The sequence below is a fragment of the Sturnus vulgaris genome, chromosome 5 (genome assembly GCF_052056855.1).
Source record: "Sturnus vulgaris isolate bStuVul1 chromosome 5, bStuVul1.hap1, whole genome shotgun sequence".
Lineage (NCBI taxonomy): Eukaryota > Metazoa > Chordata > Aves > Passeriformes > Sturnidae > Sturnus > Sturnus vulgaris.
The window spans coordinates 68,383,027-68,400,904 of NC_142247.1; the positions used below are offsets into that span (position 1 = coordinate 68,383,027).

The window sequence follows — 17,878 nt, forward strand, 5'->3', positions numbered from 1 at the left end:
TAGAGGAGCCACAGAAATAATTCACTTGCTTTCTTGCATGTGGGTGGAGCCTCATGCACTCAAAATCATCAGACTTCACATCAGGCTGATTTAATTGGATTTATTGGAGGAAAACAATTAGTCATCCCTTTAAATTGTCATTATGATAGAAATCTCGATATGTATACATGATTGTCAAGGCAGAGAACCACTTGCAATGTAGCCCCATTAACAATTTGCAGAACTGCAAACTCATTATGCAGATAAAACTTTTGCAATGCCTTAATACATGCATGGAGTAAATACACATTTTCCCTTCTTTTTGGACATGGATGCTGTTATGAACATGGTATCAATCACAAGACCTGCAATATTAGGCACACTGACATTCCTTGATTAAAATTTAAGCCTCTGTAGAAAACATGCTTGCATTTTCATTAGAAGTCAACTGAGGGATGTTTTGCAGTTGGGGATATTTGGGGAGTCACTATTCTGGGCAGACTAGGCTTTTTTTTTATTTTTCCCACTGTTTTCTGGCTCAAATGAAATATCTATCTAAAAAAAAGGCCCAAATGGGCCAAAATATTGTTTCTGAACTAGAGGTCAATGTACAGCAGGTTACTGATATTCTGTTGACCAAAACATGAATTGCATCAACTGAGCTGCAACCTTCCACACTCTTCACTTTGGGGGTTATGCTTAATCTAATAAGATTCAGCCTGTGTGATGCCATGCTGGGCTCAGGGGATACAAGATGAGAGATGGAAAAACTCAGACCTGCTCTGAGCAACTAGCTAGGAGCTCCCACCCACCAGGAACCACAGCACACATCCACTGCCTGATGGAGCTTTGCACCAGGTGCTGCCTCAGCAATCTGAACTCAGGCTGGTTTACAACTGTAATTGATGATTTGTCGTGCTGCCATGCAGTGATTTGACAATGGCATAGCCCTGCCTGAGCACCAGCCTTCAAGGGGGGCTCAAGACTTCTTGGTGTTTTCAGCCACCATGGAGAAAAATTTCCAAGGACTATGCCACCAGCATGGTGCTTGTTCCCCAGCTCTGCTGCTTGGCATGCCCTTGCCAGGAACACAGAGCAATTTCCCAGTCCTTTCAGATGACTCTGCTTTGAGTGTTGGGAGCTTGAGCATCTTCCACACAGCAGCCACTCAGGAGCTGTGACCAAAACCCTGCTGATGCCCAAAGAGGTTTGGGCTGGAGCTAATACAAGTACCATGGAGCCATCCTGTACCCTGCCTTGGAAAGACCAGCACAGATGAAAATGGGTCAATGACCTAGGGAAGAGAAGGCAAGAGCATGGTTTCCATGTGGAAGGAGGAAAAGTACCACACCAAACTCTTCCACGGATAAATGGTATTACTTGGAGATTCAGGGATTAAATGGTAGTATTAAGTGGTGGTGCTTTGGAAAGGATGGGATAGTTTAGCTCAGTTCTCTGCCCTATTTTGGGCAGGCAAAGGATCAGAGCATCTTAGTCCCCAATATGCAGTTTGTTCTGCAACAGGTGAGAAAGAACTATCTTGTAGGAAGAGAAAAATATTAAGAATTGAGTGAACCAATTTGAATTTTCACTAGGAAAAACAAATCAAAAGGAAAAAAGAAATAAACAAAGAGACATACCAACATGTTTCTTGGTAGCTCTAAGCATTAGTGACCCAGGGAAGAAATTTTTGATGCAGATCAAATTTGTAAGAGTTGTATCAAAAAAGGGATTCTCACCTCCCCAGCTCCCTGCTTCTACACCTGTGTATGTGACTGTTGCCTAATTTTAAGCTGCTCTGGATGGTGACTCTTCCTGTACATGCTGCAGAGCATTCAACAGAAAGACAAAATACATTACCAGGCTTTGCAGTATCTTGTTTACGAAACATTAGCTTTTGCATTTACTGAAACATAACAATGGATTTTGAGTTACAGATACATTGAGTCATTTAAAAGCAATACACAGAAGTAATTCCCTCAGAGAGAAGGTTGGGCTAGATGTGCATAAAGAAAAGGCTTGGGAAATACAGAAATAGTGAACAGCAGTTTAATACATGCAGTGCATTATCATGCATTTATTGGACAGCTGATGCCATCGTTAGTTCAGCACTGTTTTTTCACAACGCTTATGAGCACACATGCCCTGATTCCACTCTGGAGTATGGAAAAACTGTAAGAGCCATTTGACTGACCTTAGCTTTTATGAAGCGGAGGGAAAAAAAAACTACCTGGACAGATAGGCGGCACTATTTGTGAGGAAGGGGGTCTTGAAAACCAGAGTCCAGGCTGAAGAGCCTCTATGCTCTGCTACAAACACTAATTACACAGCTTTGACTCAACCGTGCACAGTCAGACCAAAAAAATCTGGGCCAGCTCCTGATCACCCACGGGAGGGATCTGTGATCCCTGGGGCCATAACAACACACACGTGCACACACAAACACACACGTGTGTCACAGAGACCAGAGCACCCACAGGCAGGGTGGGATGGCAGGACCTGGCTGCAGGGATGTGAGGGAAAACAAAAGGGATTGGGTAAAACTTGCTGATGGGCATGAAATATGGGATGACTGGTTCACCAGGGAAAACAAGAGTTCATGCAATGCTTGTGAGCAGGTTGCTGTTCCCTCACTCAGCCATTGCTGACAGTGATTTGCCAACTAATCCTCCACTCTTGGTCTTGATGCTGTTTTCCTTGGATATCATCAGTGTGTGTTTCTGCTTTTTGCTTCAATGAGTGTTCGAGTTTCTGGTGCAAATAAGCACAATAAAGAAGGCAAAACTCCCTTCCCATTAATAATTTCCAGGATGCATTCAGGCCCCAATTCAGACAGGCAAATATGCATGGGAGCAAGAACAGGAATAATTGCATCAAATGAGAATTTCCATATGCTGAATGGAAGCTACTTCTGTACTTTGGGGCTCAGCCTAGAAACTTTTATTTTGCCAGTAGATGAATCCCCTGATTCTTTGGAAAGAGCAAAAGGAACAGGCTACAGCCTGCATGATCTTGCTGGCAAAGTCAATCTGGTGTTTTTATCTGGTGCTCATTCAGTGCTGCTCAGGGCTGGAGTTGTTATCACAGGAGGAAGTAATAGCACAGGTTTCTCTAGAGCTGATCTTGTTAATGCCAAGTTCACATCAAAGGGCAATATCCTCTCTGTTTGCCAATGCCTGAAAGCTATCTGGCTTTCTCTGGCAGTTTGCTTCCCTAAAAATAGGAAGGGACAGCCTTGGGGCCAGCTGCAGCTGCATTTCTTGGGCACCCTGGATGCCCATGTTCTGGTTTGCAGAGGGCTTGGGGAGAAAAACCTGAGATCAGGGGTTATGCTGGCCCTGGGACAGAAAAAACTTTAGGACAAGATCTGAATTTAATCAGAACCAGGCGGGGACCCAAAAGAACTGGTAATAAAAAAATCACTGACAATAGCCATGGAGGTATGCAGGACACACGCACAGCAGAAACCCCTAATCAATGCCTACAGCAGAACTACATGGAGATGTCTACCAGTGGGGTCACACCCCTTTTTGTGGTTTGATACATGTCAGGAATGAACCAAATTTCTTGGTTTTATTTCGGCACCACAACCATAACAGACATACAAAGCATAGGTAAAATCCTACCTTTTTTTTTCTTTTTTTTTTTTTTTCTTTTGTACCCACTACTCTAATGGCACCTGTACAACAGCAACCAGGACAAAAGAGACAGCAGCAGCAGAGTGACAGTCTCAGGAAAGCAACACTGCCAGGTTTTCCCCCACTCCTACTTCCCCACTAGCCATGTCGCAGGGCCAATATCCATTTCGTGCTGCAGAAAGGGTGATCCAGCAGAGAGTTAGGATGCACTGGGAATGAAGTCACATGCAAAATCATCAGCAGAAGCCCTTGACACTGCAATACTGACTTTCAGCTCGCAGAGTTCATGGGCAGCCTGTCCTCACAACTTCTTCTGCAGGCTAAGGGGCCAGCTGGAGCTTTTCTGGATTTTTGTGTTTGTTTTGTTTTCCCAGCAAGAGCACTGCTGTTGGCATCAGAGATGGCCTCTGTGACTCTGGAGGTAAAAATCAACAATCAAAGCTGCAAGCAAAGAAAAAGAAGGGGAAGGAGCTGAGGAAAACAAGTTACAAAGGAAAAACATATTGGTACCAGTAAAGTAAAGCAGAAAAGGGTAACAGAGTCCAGGCTGAAGTCCTCATGCAAGCAGCAAATCATAGATTGTTTAGTAGGACAGTTCATTGGAAAAGAGCCCAGAGTGATTTTTCTACCTAGTCCTTCACAGCAAGGCCAGCTGGGGATTTGTTTTGAAGCTTCTACTGTGGGGCTATTCGGCCATTCCCCCCATATCCACATTACTTATTCTACCTTTGCATTCTCCTGTGAGAGTGGCTGAGCAGAAGTGGGCTGGGGCAGGAGAAGGACATGCAAAAGCACTGGAGCATCCCTGGCGAGCAAGGCTGGAGTGTTTGCCCTAACAGGTTGTGCTGCCAAGGGGCAAAAGTCTCCAGCCCTCCCCCCTAGATCTGGCCTGGGTGCTGCCAGGTCACCCCGTTAACAAATTTACCCAGATTTAAACTGAGAAGTTTTAAACAAGTGATGCTTCAGGAGAGATCTCTAAACATTTTGTGAACCTCGGTCGCGTCTCCAGCTGTGTTTCACTGATACCAAAGAAGAGCTCCCCACCACCAAAACTGTAGCAGAAAGAAACACTTTTGCTCTTAAGTGCTTCTGTCTCTTATCTTACGATCCCAGCAGTTGAAAGCAAGCCAAAGAGAATGATGATAAATTACACAATCAAGGCAGAATATTACTTGCAGAAACAAAACCAAATCACACTAATTCCAACAACGGAAGGAAAGAATACCCCTCCCAACAAAAAAAAAACCACAGAAAGCACCCAGCAAGGAGGGACAGCCAGTGCATGGGAACCCCCCATCTGCAGGACAGCATGTCTGCCTTTGCTCCTGTCACTGCTCTTTGTTTTGGAGATGGAAATCCATTCACTTTTCTTTTTTCTGCAAGATCCATTTGGATGCTGTATTTTGATCAGTGGCCACAGCAACTGCTGAGGTCAAGCTCAAACCAGACCTCAGGTTTCAGAAGAGGAGGTGCAGAGGGAACACTTGAGCCCTAGCCTTTAAAACTGCTCTACAGAGACAAAATTATTCCCTAACTAAATCCTGCTTTTAGTTGCATGTGTGTAAATGTGGGGAACTCCACTGATGCCAAACTGGGAGACTGTCTATTTACAACCTGCAACTGAGCAGAATAGGGCCAGCTGTGCTTATGAAATCACGGGGTTCAAAATACCATTAATTTCTTGGGGCTGGAGTAGTGTTCTACTTGTGTCTTGATGCTTTTGCAGCAAGACATAAAGAGCTCAGATGTAAATGCTGATAAAAAGTGTATGGTGGCAATGGCCAGGATATGGGGACAGGAGTGTGACTTTCAGCAAGGAGATCCCCTGCCCTTCAGCCTGCCCAAATCTTGGTCAGAAGTCTTCACTGTGGAAATTATGTGGAGTTTTTCTATAAGCTCCCAACAGTTCAGTATCTGCTATCTTTCCTAAAATGAGAAATTGAAGTTGAAGCCTTTTCTGTGTGAGTATCCATGCCAGCTGCAGTATGGTGGGGTGCACAGGGTGCACCAGGGGTTCACTCAGATGTACCACAGCCCTCTGGAAACAGGGAGCAACTTAACACAGAGGAAACTAGAGATCTGGTGCAACAGCTCTAAGTGCCACCGAAGGAGTGGCTATTTCAAACAGAGTCAGTGCTCAGTGCCACCTGCTTTTCCAGTTTTTTTTTTTTTCCCAAGGGTTTTTTAGTATAATGGATGAAATACTGCCTCTGCTGTGAGAAGCCAACCAGCTAAAGCTGGAGCAGGATATAGAACTCTCAACAAAAAATACTTATGGCTTTTACAATACAGCCAATATCAGGCAATAGCACAGGCACTATTGCCTGATATACTCATGTCTGTCTGTGACTGGCTTTCAAAATTTCTTGTGCAGGATAAATGAAGGCAAGTGTGGCAGCAGAGCACGCTGCAGGGAATTGTGCCTGTGGCAGGGATGGACCTGTCTGGGATGTGAGAGGCTCAGAGTGCCCAGTGAAGGGCATCTGCCTCTGCCACCTGCCTCCCCTCTGAACTCCTCAAAGCAAAATCAGATGGGAATTTCATTGAGGCAAACTGGAGGGAGCCCTTTATCAAATTGGGCAAATTTGCTCTCTTCTCTGTTTCATGCTTTAATGCACAGCAGCACAGCAGTTGTGGTGGCTGTTCCTGAATGAGTACCAGCACAAAGAACCTGGGAAGTGCATTCAGTAATTAAAATAAGGATAAATTTGTCTTGCTTTGGTATATGAGCTTCTGGGGAGCAGGGAGAGCCAGTGCCACCACTGCCACCAGCTGTGCCTTTGCCTTTCAGCGAGGTCCTGCTTTCCCAGCTCAGCACTCCTTGTCAACCCTCAGCCTGATCATCATGGAGCTACACTACACCAGATCCTGCACTTCCCACCCAAGATCCTGCCAGTGCTTTACAGAGGGCTTCAAGCACCACTCCTGACCTCTCCCACTTTGGGCTACTCTGGGAGATGCTGAGCGTCAGCAATGCCAGGCAAAGCCCCAAGGAGTTGTGGGTGCTCAGAATCTCTCTCATGAAGCCCTTGAGCTGGATGAACCCCATGCCAGAGGCTCGTGAATTAAATGTCTTGCTTGAGGGCAGCACAGCAAATCAGTGGCAGAGGAGGATGATTGCTACCCCTCTATCTTCCTTTTCTTTGCCTCTGCTCACAACACACAGCAACTTGAAGGAGATGGGAGCTGCAGGATTAGATTGTGCTCTGTCATTTCCCTTGCACAGCTCTGGTCAGATCCTGCCTGACTCAGTGTACCTGCCTCTCCTCTGAAACAAGGGTGCTGATTCCCAGCACGACAGGAATGAGGCCAAGGATGAGCTGACAACTTAATTCTCCCCATGGTTTTCAAGGAGGAGGATGGGGGGAAAAGCAGCAGTTTTTTAATCTGAGCAGTAACAGCTCTGCTAAAGTCAGACTTGCAGTCCAATTTGAGGAGCAAGAAACGGCATGCCATTGAAATCCTCCCATGTAGCAAAGTTAATGCCAATTCCTATCTACAGAAATAGCCTATCCCCCAGCAAACTGGAAGAGGGACATTACTTGAAGTAATTTTTAAAAGGAAAAAAATGCTCAGAAAAGTATTTCTATTTAAATAATCCAGTTGAGATGTTTGTAGTTAATGGAAAAAAATACAACATATACTGTTACCTACACTGAGAAAAGAGTAAATCACTGGGGGAAAGAATGAGTGTTCATTAGTTAGAACATTGCTAGACTCACATACATATATATATTTATATATATATATATATATGTATATATATATGTACAGCACCAGAGACTGTTAGATTCCATTCCTCCTGGAGTCATTGCAGTTTGTGATAAATGAAACATTTCAGAATTGCAGTATAAAATATGGCCATAAAAAATCTTCTTTCTTCTAGTCCTTGGCCGAGCAGGGCGGGAGGGCACCGAGCCCCCAGCCAGCCCTGCTGCCTGCCCGCTCCTCGCCGCCCCGGCGCTCACTTGCTCCCTGTGTGCACTGTGGTCACTGTGGTGGCTCTGGGTCTCCGGTCCCCTCCTACCGCAGAAACGCCTGAAGAAGCAGATGAAACAAAACTACAGAGAGTGGATGGAGACATACCTAAAAGGAAAGCCAGAAACACAGTTAGAAATGTTATTTTTGGAGGCGGGAACTCGGGAGAAGCTGGGTGTGTTTCGTAGCACGCTACGGAGCGGAGAGGATTGCTGCTGGAGAAGGGGTTGCTGCTCTTCCTGCAGTGGTGGGTTGGCTGGGTACCTCCACAGGGCATCTTCTGCCCATGGTCATTCACCTGCAGCCACCAGCAGCAAGGCACACACATCTCACAGGGACTTAAGGTCCAGTTTTGATATGGATTCAGCCATACCGATGCCATAGTTCCAGGGCTGAAGACAAAAAGTTGTGGGATGCAAAAATCCCTGCAGCATTGTGCTTGCTGAGAATAATTTCCTCTTGGGCATGTTAAAGATGATTAAATGTCTCACCATGGCCATTGAACTAAACAAACAGACTATATAACTGGGCTGAACACTGTTCCCCAGGCATCCTGGGAAGCTGCTGATAAAGTACAGTGGATGAAATTCATTGCTCAGTTCCAGTAAATCTAGAGAGAATGTAAATTTGTGTGACTTGGACATCACTTTAGTGACAGCTCACATTGCTCCAGGCTTTGCTGGGCTGTCTCCAGGACTTCCAGCTGAGATGTAGGTTGACTTGAGGTTGAGTATCTCTTGAGTATCAGTATTCTGGTGCAACAAAAGCTGTTAGGTGGGGACCTGGCATGGTCACCTTGCTCTGATAAGATGCAGGCTCAGAGTGATTAGAAATATAGTTCATTTTTCCAGACTGGTAAATAAAGAATGAATGAAACCTATATTAATATATTCTCAGACTGAAGTTTGACATGGCCTTTTGATCTTCAGGTTCTTTTTGATACTTGTTAAGACTTTTAACTACTTTTCCATGCTTCAAGGAGGCAGTGCAATTTCAAGGATGACTATGCTGTACCTATACTTGGCCACATTCCATTTCCCATTGACATTTGACAACTTGGCTGCAATTTATCTTGTACCTTAAAAATACAGACCTCTAAGACCTATAAATAAGCCAGGCAGTCCAATCATGACTAAATTGAATAAACCAGCCATGGACTGAGAATCAGGCCAATACACTTGAGAAATCCTGACTGATTCCCTTAGGAATCCCTTCCTGTTTCCTCACAGGTAGCATAATCCAGTCTAATGCCTGATCTCTGCTCTGCCCTACTACAGAGGTTTTGGATGCAGCCTGACATAACTTACTCTCAGGCAAAGTCTGTACTTAATTGTCTTCAATGATGTGAAATTACTGCATTTGAAACTACTTGGAGAGTTCATAAAGTGTCTATTAATAGCATCAGGCAGCATTCTATTGTGCAATGGTGGCACAGCTGGATCATGTAACTTGCTGCAAGGGATCTTTCTCGTGCAAGGAATCTGTATCCAGAGAAAACTGTGGAGAAATAAAGAGGTGGACAGAGACCTCAGAGATTTCCTTTGTCCTATCAGGAGGTCATGGGTGGAATGTATTTGATATGTCAGCTCCCTCTTAACTCTTTGTATTTGCTGCTGGCTCTCCTCATTGGTTCTCTGGGGCTCCAGCATCTCCTAACTCTGTAAATGATCTCCTTGAGGAAGGAAAGCTCTTCTGCATTGTCTGCCAAGCTGGATTTAACCTGGGATGCTTGGAAATCTTCCAATATTTTTCTGCGTTGTATTTCTGGCATGTAAAAACTCATCCTGTCTTGACACATCTGGTTTAATCCTTCATGTCCTGGTCGACTTCACCACTGCAAAATATGGTTGGATTCTCCACAGGGACCTGCTGGTTCTGTAGTGGTTAAACAGATCTCTTTCTCTTCCCACCCTTCCTATTCACACGCGTTTTAACGCTTTTCAGACTACTAATTGCCATTAATTAACACCATTTGAGATTAATCAAATGGATGGACAGAGATAATCACCCACCAGTTTAGCAGCAAAACATTCATCAGATGCTCTAGACCTGACTGGGGTCCAGCCTTGCCATACTGCAACAGGAACCAAAATCAAGGTACATTTCTCCCATGCAGGGGGTTTTCTACATGGCTGCATGGCTACTGCATGGTTGGAAGTGTTTTGAGGATGGTCAGCGTCATTCCTTTGCAGGTGCCAGGTGTGTGCCAGGATCACAGTGATATTTTTTTGGCAGCAGCTGTAGGATTTGGCACAGGGCATCACAAACTGGACACTGGATATGAATCCCCACCAGGCCCAGTATGCAGAGGGAAGGGGCTCACCCCTGGCTCAGCCATAGCACAGGCTGAAAAAACATCTCACAGAGTACCCAGAAGGCAAAACCCACCCCAGCTGTGCGGGAAAATGCGCCTGTGGCAGCAAGAGGAAACAGCTTCCATACAGAGCCAGAGGGACTGTGGCTGGTAGCATGTCCTCATCAAGGAGCAGGGGGTGGCAAGCAGGGGTGGCAGAAGCAGAGAGCAGCATTATCCAAAATCCATCCGGAGTAATAGGTGCTTTCAACTCCAGGATAGTGCGAGGTACAGTCTAGAAATTACTACCTCAGTCCACAGCAAAGCATTCCTTTTCAGTGTTGCTCTTTAAAGTAATCCCCCCAACTCTAAAGTCCACATCCTTCCATTTCATTATATAAAATATCTACAGATGGACAGGAGAGAATAAAATAAATGCTCAGAAGCCAGAGAATAAACAGGCTTCATTGCAAAGGATGCATTTCTGTCTTCCCAATAATCCCTTTGCTGCCATATCCCCTTCCCTGGCATTCAGAAAAAAATATATATCCCAAACATCTGAGTCCAGTGGGCAGCTTGCAAATATCAATTATAGCACAAAACAGACATGGCAGAGGGCCAAGTCCCACAGTGGTGCACAGAGTCTGAATCCTGCTCAGACAAATGAACCTCTTCATGTAGAAGCTTAACTTGGTCCAGAAAGAAAGAAGCTGGGTCTGACTGGCAGGATCAGTCTTCTCCATGGAAATGGAAAGTATGGCAATTTTTACAGAAAAATGCCTTATCATAATACTGTAAACTCAAACACAAACAGTTTGAGTAAAGTTCTTCAAATTTCAACCAAATACAAAACTCTGTTGCTGTGGGGGTCTGGGTCTTTTTCCCAAGCAAAAGCCCTTTTTCTCCACAAGAAACTGATTTTTCTCTCAAAAATCACCAAGCTAAACTTTTTTTCTTTTTTTTTTTTTTTTTTTTAAGCGCATAGCCTTTTCCAATTGAAACACCATTTTCCTGGCCAGCCAAAAATGACAGCCAGTTCCAAATCCTTATTTTAAACTGCTTGCACAAAGCCAAACCTATGGGCAGCGAGGACTGCAGCCTGGGGGCCAGGGGAAGATGGGGATGCCATGGGTTTGCTCAGCTGGTTTTGCTCGGTGGCAGGAGCTTTTTTCCTGGGATGTTGGCTACTCACAATCTTTCCGCGTGGCTGCGTCGGGGAGCGGCGTGGGGAGGCTGAGGGTGCTGGACACGCTGGCACTGGCACTGTCCAGGCTGCTGCCGAGGTGTAGCCGCCTCATGTGCCGCACCACTGCCGTGGCATTGAACGCTTGCTGGAGAAAAGCAGCAAGAAAGAAATAGGGAATAAGAAAAATTGGAGGCGGGAGGGTTACTTGTGCTCCTCTTCTAGCTGCTCAGGGTGTCAGAAGGGAATAAGCCTGTTGTCTTTCAAATTTTTCCTGAATTCTAAGCTGGTGTCTTGCGTTGCAATGCAGGATGTGACCAAAAGTATGTATTCGATCACCATCTGTTGAAAACAGGTGGGGCAGTGATCCTTGTCTCTGTGGGAGACATCTTCTGTTAATGGGCCATCTGCTAAACCAAGTGGGGCAGTGTTCTTTATCTTTTCCACAACCCATCCTCCCTCCAGGGAGACATCTCCTGTTAATGGGCCATTGGGTCCCACTGCATGACTGATAAAATTCCATCATCCCATTGGGAGATGCTCCAGCCAGGGGGAGGAGCCAAGCCTTTCCTACCCAGATAAAAACTGAGATCTGGAACATGAGAGCAGCCTTTCTCCACTGGATTCCAGAAGAAAACCAGACCTTTCCACAGCATCACTGGACCTTTGGAGGAAAACTACACCCTTCTACAGGACCACTGCTTCAACAGACCCACATCTGTCATCCAGGAGGATGCAGCCACCATGTAATGCGGTGCTACCAACACCCTGACTGACCGAAGGGGTGTCACATTGTATTCTGACTCTGTCAGTGTTTTTTTGGGTTTGTTCTCTGTAATACTGTATTTCTATTTTAATATTCCTAGTAAAGAACTGTTGTTCCTATTCCCATATCTTTGCCTGAGAACCCCCTTAATTTCAAAATTATAATAATTTGGAGGGAGGGGGTTTACATTCTCCATTTTAAAAATAGGCTCCTTCCTTTCTTGGCAGACATCTGTTTTTTAAACCAAGACAACTAGAAAGTGCATTATCAAACCTGTGTTCTCCTAGCGCTCAGCTGGGATGCAGAGCCTACAAAAAAATAATATTTGACAAATCCATCCCTACCCCAACACATATTTCTTCCTGTCCCTGCCTGGTGCAGACCTCACCAAAAACCACAGGTGCTTTAGCTATGAGCAGCCCCCACCCCATTTCTCACACTCATTATATTTGGTTTTTGGCAAACATCACCCTGTATAAAAGGCCCTGCAGGGTCATGTAACCTAAGCCCGGACCAACTATTCTGACTACAATTTTGGGCTACAAAAGCACTACCCCTGCCACAGGGGTGGCAGAGCTGTGTGTCAGTGTCATTCCTCAGCACACATCACTTACTCTCCATTTGCTTTTCGCAAAGTTCTTCCGGATCTGAGCGCTGACCGACTCGTGGATGTTTTTGTTGAGTGCTGTATCTCCAGCAATCCTGAAATGGACAGAGCAGGCACATTTTAAGAGATCTTTTCCTCTCCTTGAATACTCTTACTTTTTCCCTTCAGCAGAGAGGCTGCTCCCAGGTGTGACTGCACCTGCAGTGACAATAATTTCATTCACAGACGGGCTCAAACTTCCCATGGATGTCTCTGCTGGCAGCTGTGCTGGAAAATCTGGGGCAATAAAAGCCAGTGTAGATAAGGCTTGTGGGTCTGGCAGCTACAAAGAGGTATGGGCTGATTTTGTTGGTGCATGGCTGCTTTCTATCACCATTACAGCCCCAGATTAAAATGTTCTACCTTTTTTTTTTCTTTACATCCAAAGACTTTACATCAACAGGCTGAGACTACTTTTAGCCTCAGCTATGCAGAAGCTTCCAGAGCCACTCCAACCTGCCTGATTTCTATTTGCACTGGAGATTTTCCTGCCACCCTGCAATGTACATAGTCATTCATCATGATTAATGTAGATTTACAGTAAAGCAGAGACATGGACACTCATTGAAGCAGCACAGGCTGCACAAAGAGCTTAAGCTGAACAACTCTTAACCTAAAAGAATTGATTGATCTTGCATAGTTTCCTTAACAGATAAAGTTACATTCAAATCTTCACTAAACTCTGTTTCTTCAAGGGGATTTTATTGATTCATATAACTCCTCAAGGCATGAGATCTGTTGGAAGAGCAGCAGCAGTGAGCTGATGTTGGGCCATGTGCTGGGGTAATTAGTACTAATGTAGGTGATGAAGGGAGGCAAAGATTGCTTTGTATGTTGTATGTGATACTTTTAGAAATCAATTTTTTTAGCCACAGTGTAGAAAAACAATGTGCATTAGCAATAAAAAACTACAAGAAATTTAATAATCCACCAGGACCAGAGTCTCCCAGTCTGGGAAGCTCCAACAGGATAATCAGAAGGTCTGGGGGACTCAGCAGGCATCTAGTCCTTCTTCTGCCCAGCTCTGTCAAAATAATTTTGACAAATATTTGACAAACCAGTTCCTAAAGATCTCCAAAAGATGGAGACTCCTCAGGCAACCTATTCCAGTGCCTCACTGTCTCCTAGAAGACATGGAAAATAGTTTATTCCCTTTGTCTTTGAAGCATCCTTTCACATATTTGAAGACTGTTATCATGACTTCTCTCAGTCTTCCCTTCTCTAGACTAAACAAACTGATTCTTTCACTGTTTCTTCATAACTCATGTTTTCTAATCCTCTGATCTAGTGAGCCCCTCTGGACTTTCTCCAACTAGTCCACATCTTCCTTCGAGGGCGGCACCCGAACTTTCTCTGTTTTCCAACTAAGGCAGCAGAATGGCAGCACTGCTTTGTGCTTCTAAAAGACAAAACTCTGCCTGCATACCCCAGCCTGCTGCTTCCATTTATGTGTCCTGTGCATTGGAGACACCCCTTTCACTCTGCCCAGATCATTCCAAACTGTAACCCTGTTCTTCTAAGGACATGCTGCCTTCTCTGCCTTCATGTCCTTGGCTTGTCTAAGAAATACTGAGACCAGCCTTCTCCAAATTGCTGCCTGCCTTCCAGCTGACAGCCACCTCCCAGGTTCTTCCTCAGGGAGATGAGAGGAATGACTTACCCTTGGGAGGAAGGACTAAACCCTCAAGTCCCAAGAGTGGACACTCACCAATCCCATCCTGTTGAAACTGAGTTCATCTCTATTGCTTTATTCAAAAGTGATGGAGCCAGCAGGATTGTGGGCAGGAAGGAGCAGGGCTTCCATTCAGGGTAAGTCTCACCCAGCTGGGAAGGGTCCTGTCTCAGTGCCACTGCCATGTAGCCTCTGCCTCAAGCAGACAGAAGAACTGGGCAAAGCACAGCTCCCAAATGGCACCTGACTTCCTCTCTTGGGGCTCTGTGCTGTTGATAAAGGGGAGTGTTTGGCTGAGAACTGGATGATCTTCAGATCTTTCTTTGAAGATTACTCCTTCTGATCATCTTTCCCACTGACAGCAAGGCAAGCTGGATTTCCTAGATTTCCCACTGGACCCAGGTGACCAAAATCTTTGTGAGGCACTATCTGTGTTAAGCATCGTGTTCACTGTTCCATCCTCTGTCCTGCACAGTGAATATTGCCAGGCTCAGCACAGACCCTGATGGATCCCAAGCAGTCCACACTCCCAGACAGCCCTAGAAGAGTTTCCTGGTGGGAATGCAAACTGCTAGTCAGAGTAATTCCAAAATGCCACGAGCACTCTGCTCTGTCCAAGAACACCTCCCTGGTGAAGGCAGGTGCCCTCAACACACACCAGCTGGGAGCACTGGCTGTCACACTACAGATCTCAGAAGAAGCTACAAGCCAAACCATCCCCTCAGTAACTGATCAAAGAGACCAAGACAAAAAATTCATTTACACTTGCAAAGGACATTCTTCCAGCAAAGCTAATGATGCATTTTGCTTTACACACAAGTTGGTTAATAAAGTCTATAAGAACAGATCCTCTTTCCCACCTGTCAAATCTTATTTTGGAAAGAGAACAAGTTCTTGGGGCATGATGCCCTCGCCAGCTTTTCCAGAAGATTGTTCTTGCCAGTTTCCACAAGGATTTGAAAATACATTTTTGTCATATGAAGCATATGATTGGGCTCCCATGTGCATTATATATTTTTTTATTATTATTTTTAGTTTAAGGATAATTTTCTGAAATGCTGGTGGTTTCAATAAGAAACTGCTGGTTCCAAGAGTTCACAGACTGCCTTCTACCACCCTTAACTCTACGTTCACTATGCAATTCTTGTAATTCCAGGAAAAAAGTCTTGGTGTTTGGGTGTTTTCCAGATAGCTAGAATAGTATTTTTTTACTCCACAAGAGGATGGACATCCTGTGAAGCCCTCAGATGCTACAGCAGTGGAACCATCCTATATCTTTGGTCTCTTCAGCAACATTAGCACCTTGCAGATGATAGCTTCTAATCAGAGGAAAACAACAGCACTGCTGGGGCTAATTTAGTGCAGCAGGAGCTGTTCAAACACGTGCTGGTATGCTGAATGGTGTGGCTCAGAATGCAGCCTCAGCTGCCAAAGCCAGGAGTGGGACTGTTCTCCAAGCTGCCTTTGAAGAAATACCCTGCTAATCCTGCAATGCTGTAACACGAGCACTGTGCTTCCGGACTGAATTTTGCACTTGGAGGATTTTGTAACTTTTATGAAATACTTGTGGTGTTATAGTGTTTATAGTATAGTTTTACTTCTAGGAAAACAAGAGTAATGTTATCATCCCTTCTCTGTTGGTGCTTTTCTGGAAATGTTGGGAGTTCAGGACACAGAAGAAGTGGAGGTGAGCAGGGAGAAATCACATCTTTTGTACTCTCAACTGGTGGATATGAAAAATGAGATATGCTTTGGACACACAGATCTACTCTGTGGTGGGTATCATGAGCATCCTCACATCTATACCAAATGTATTTAATTATGAACTTTAGTCCTCTTGCTGAGAAGAGAAAGAATGAAATTAATAGATACTGGTTTTAGTGCATTTATAATTTCCCTTCCACATTTCCCCAACTCTCCAAGTCCACAGGCTATAAATAATTTCGTTTTTCCTTTTAGGAAAAAATACCTTACTATCTTTCTTTTTTTTCTTTCTTTCTCTCTCCCTCTCTAGCACAACATATACATTGCCTCTAGAAATCAGCTCCATTTTCACTGAGAAACTGCAATCAACTTGAGCTAATCAGACTGATGCTTATCTAGTTCTGAACAATAGTTTCTGGCTTTGCAGTTAACTTTGAAGTTAACTATATCAGCACTGAAGTTTTTTTACCAACTGTACTACTGGGCCCAGTAAAAGACATTGCTTCTACCTACCACACACATACACAAAAATAAAATTAAACAAATCAGAATAATGCATCATCTGTCATCCTGCTGAGCATCACCCAGAACCAAGCAAGGACTGATTAGTCTAAGTGGAACCTGGATTTTCTTTCAGGATTCCCATTTTGCATCACCTGAAAGCAGCTGCATCCTAACAATGTTTTGGGGAACTTTATATTGAAGCTGGTTTTGCATCCAGTTGTCAATATATAACTGTCTCAATGTACAGAATTGGATACCAAGAGACCAAGAATGATGGCTCTGTATCCCAAACACATCCACTGAAGCTAAGAAGGGTATTTCTCATGAATAACAATAACAAATCTAATCCTGCACATGAGAGGAATCTAATCTAATGATCAAATATTATTTCATAGCATCTAATTTATTTTAGCTCTCTAGCTGACTTCAAACTTATCACACCAATTTATCTGGCCATACCACTTCTAAGCTTTGAGAGGAACCTCCAACAAAGACAAAACCAGCAAATTTCCTTTTGGACAGTTCTTCATTAGCATGCTGCAAACAAATGTCTCTCTCATCCTCCCTGCCCACCACGGCAGGCAGAGCCTTTCATCTACCATTATTTTCTGAACCTTCCTTCTGAAGGCAGCCAACTCAAATGCTGTGCTGGCCAAAAAGTGCTTGGAAATACTCCTGAGTATGATGACAGGAAACATGGAGTTGGCTGTAATGGATAATGCTGAGGGATCATAACTCTTCTATATGTACACATAAACACACACACACCCATGCATGTATATAAATATACACACACACACTGTATCAGTGATGTTCCAAAATAAATAGAATGTAGGGATGAACTCGATAAGAGTTTGATTTAATGTTGTAAACATCAGCAGTTCCCTTCAGGAAGGCCTTTTCACACTTCAAACAGTATTGTCTGAGAACTGAGCTCTTTGTAAACCATGTCCTTTCCCTGAGTGGAAATTATTATCTGGCTTGTGCTCTCTGGCACATAATCAACACTTGGAGTCATGGTCACCATTTGCAGAGGCTCAGTCCTTGCCAGAGCTTTGTGATTCCTTAGTTTAGGTGTGGCTGGACGTTGGCACATCCCAAGGATCCTCTCTCCATTTGCACAAGCAATGGGGAAAGGCCAGGACCACACTCCTACCTGCAGGCATGGGGGTCTAACTGGTGCCACAAGCTCCTTCTCCTTTCTACAGTCTGTGCATTTAAAATCTCTATATGGAAGCAATTAATCCATCAGCCTTTAATTTAGATGTCCCAAATTGCCTTTGATGCCATACTGCCTTCAGCACACAGTTTTAAATCCCATTTAAGTTCACTTGGTTAATGCATGACAGAGTAAATAAATTCATAGCAGCCCTTCTAACTTCTGTATTAACTTCTTAACTGTTGGACTTTGTCCTCACCCTCTGGGTACTGTTTTCTTTCCCTCTGATCCAAGCCTGGAGGCTGAATTTGGCTCTGCAGGACCTAGTTTGACCTGATGGGGAGCACACTTCGATA

At 44.4% G+C, this 17,878-nt stretch overlaps 1 protein-coding gene across 3 annotated transcripts in view; it reads right to left on the minus strand.

Moving 5' to 3' along the window:
- Positions 1-86: 86 nt before the first annotated feature.
- CAMK1D (calcium/calmodulin dependent protein kinase ID) overlaps positions 87-17,878 on the minus strand; it is a 206,569-nt gene continuing 188,777 nt past the window's right edge. Inside the window, exons 9-11 of one of the 3 annotated variants that reach the window (XM_088165924.1) lie at positions 12,452-12,539; positions 11,081-11,219; positions 87-4,058 (exon numbers count right to left, since the gene is read on the minus strand). In XM_088165924.1, the coding sequence (XP_088022050.1) occupies positions 4,012-4,058; positions 11,081-11,219; positions 12,452-12,539 (274 nt within the window). In that variant the 3' untranslated portion in view covers positions 87-4,011. Of the gene's footprint in view, positions 7,704-11,080; positions 11,220-12,451; positions 12,540-17,878 lie in introns of all 3 variants that reach the window. The other 2 variants (XM_014883083.2, XM_088165925.1) reach the window with 2 other exon arrangements.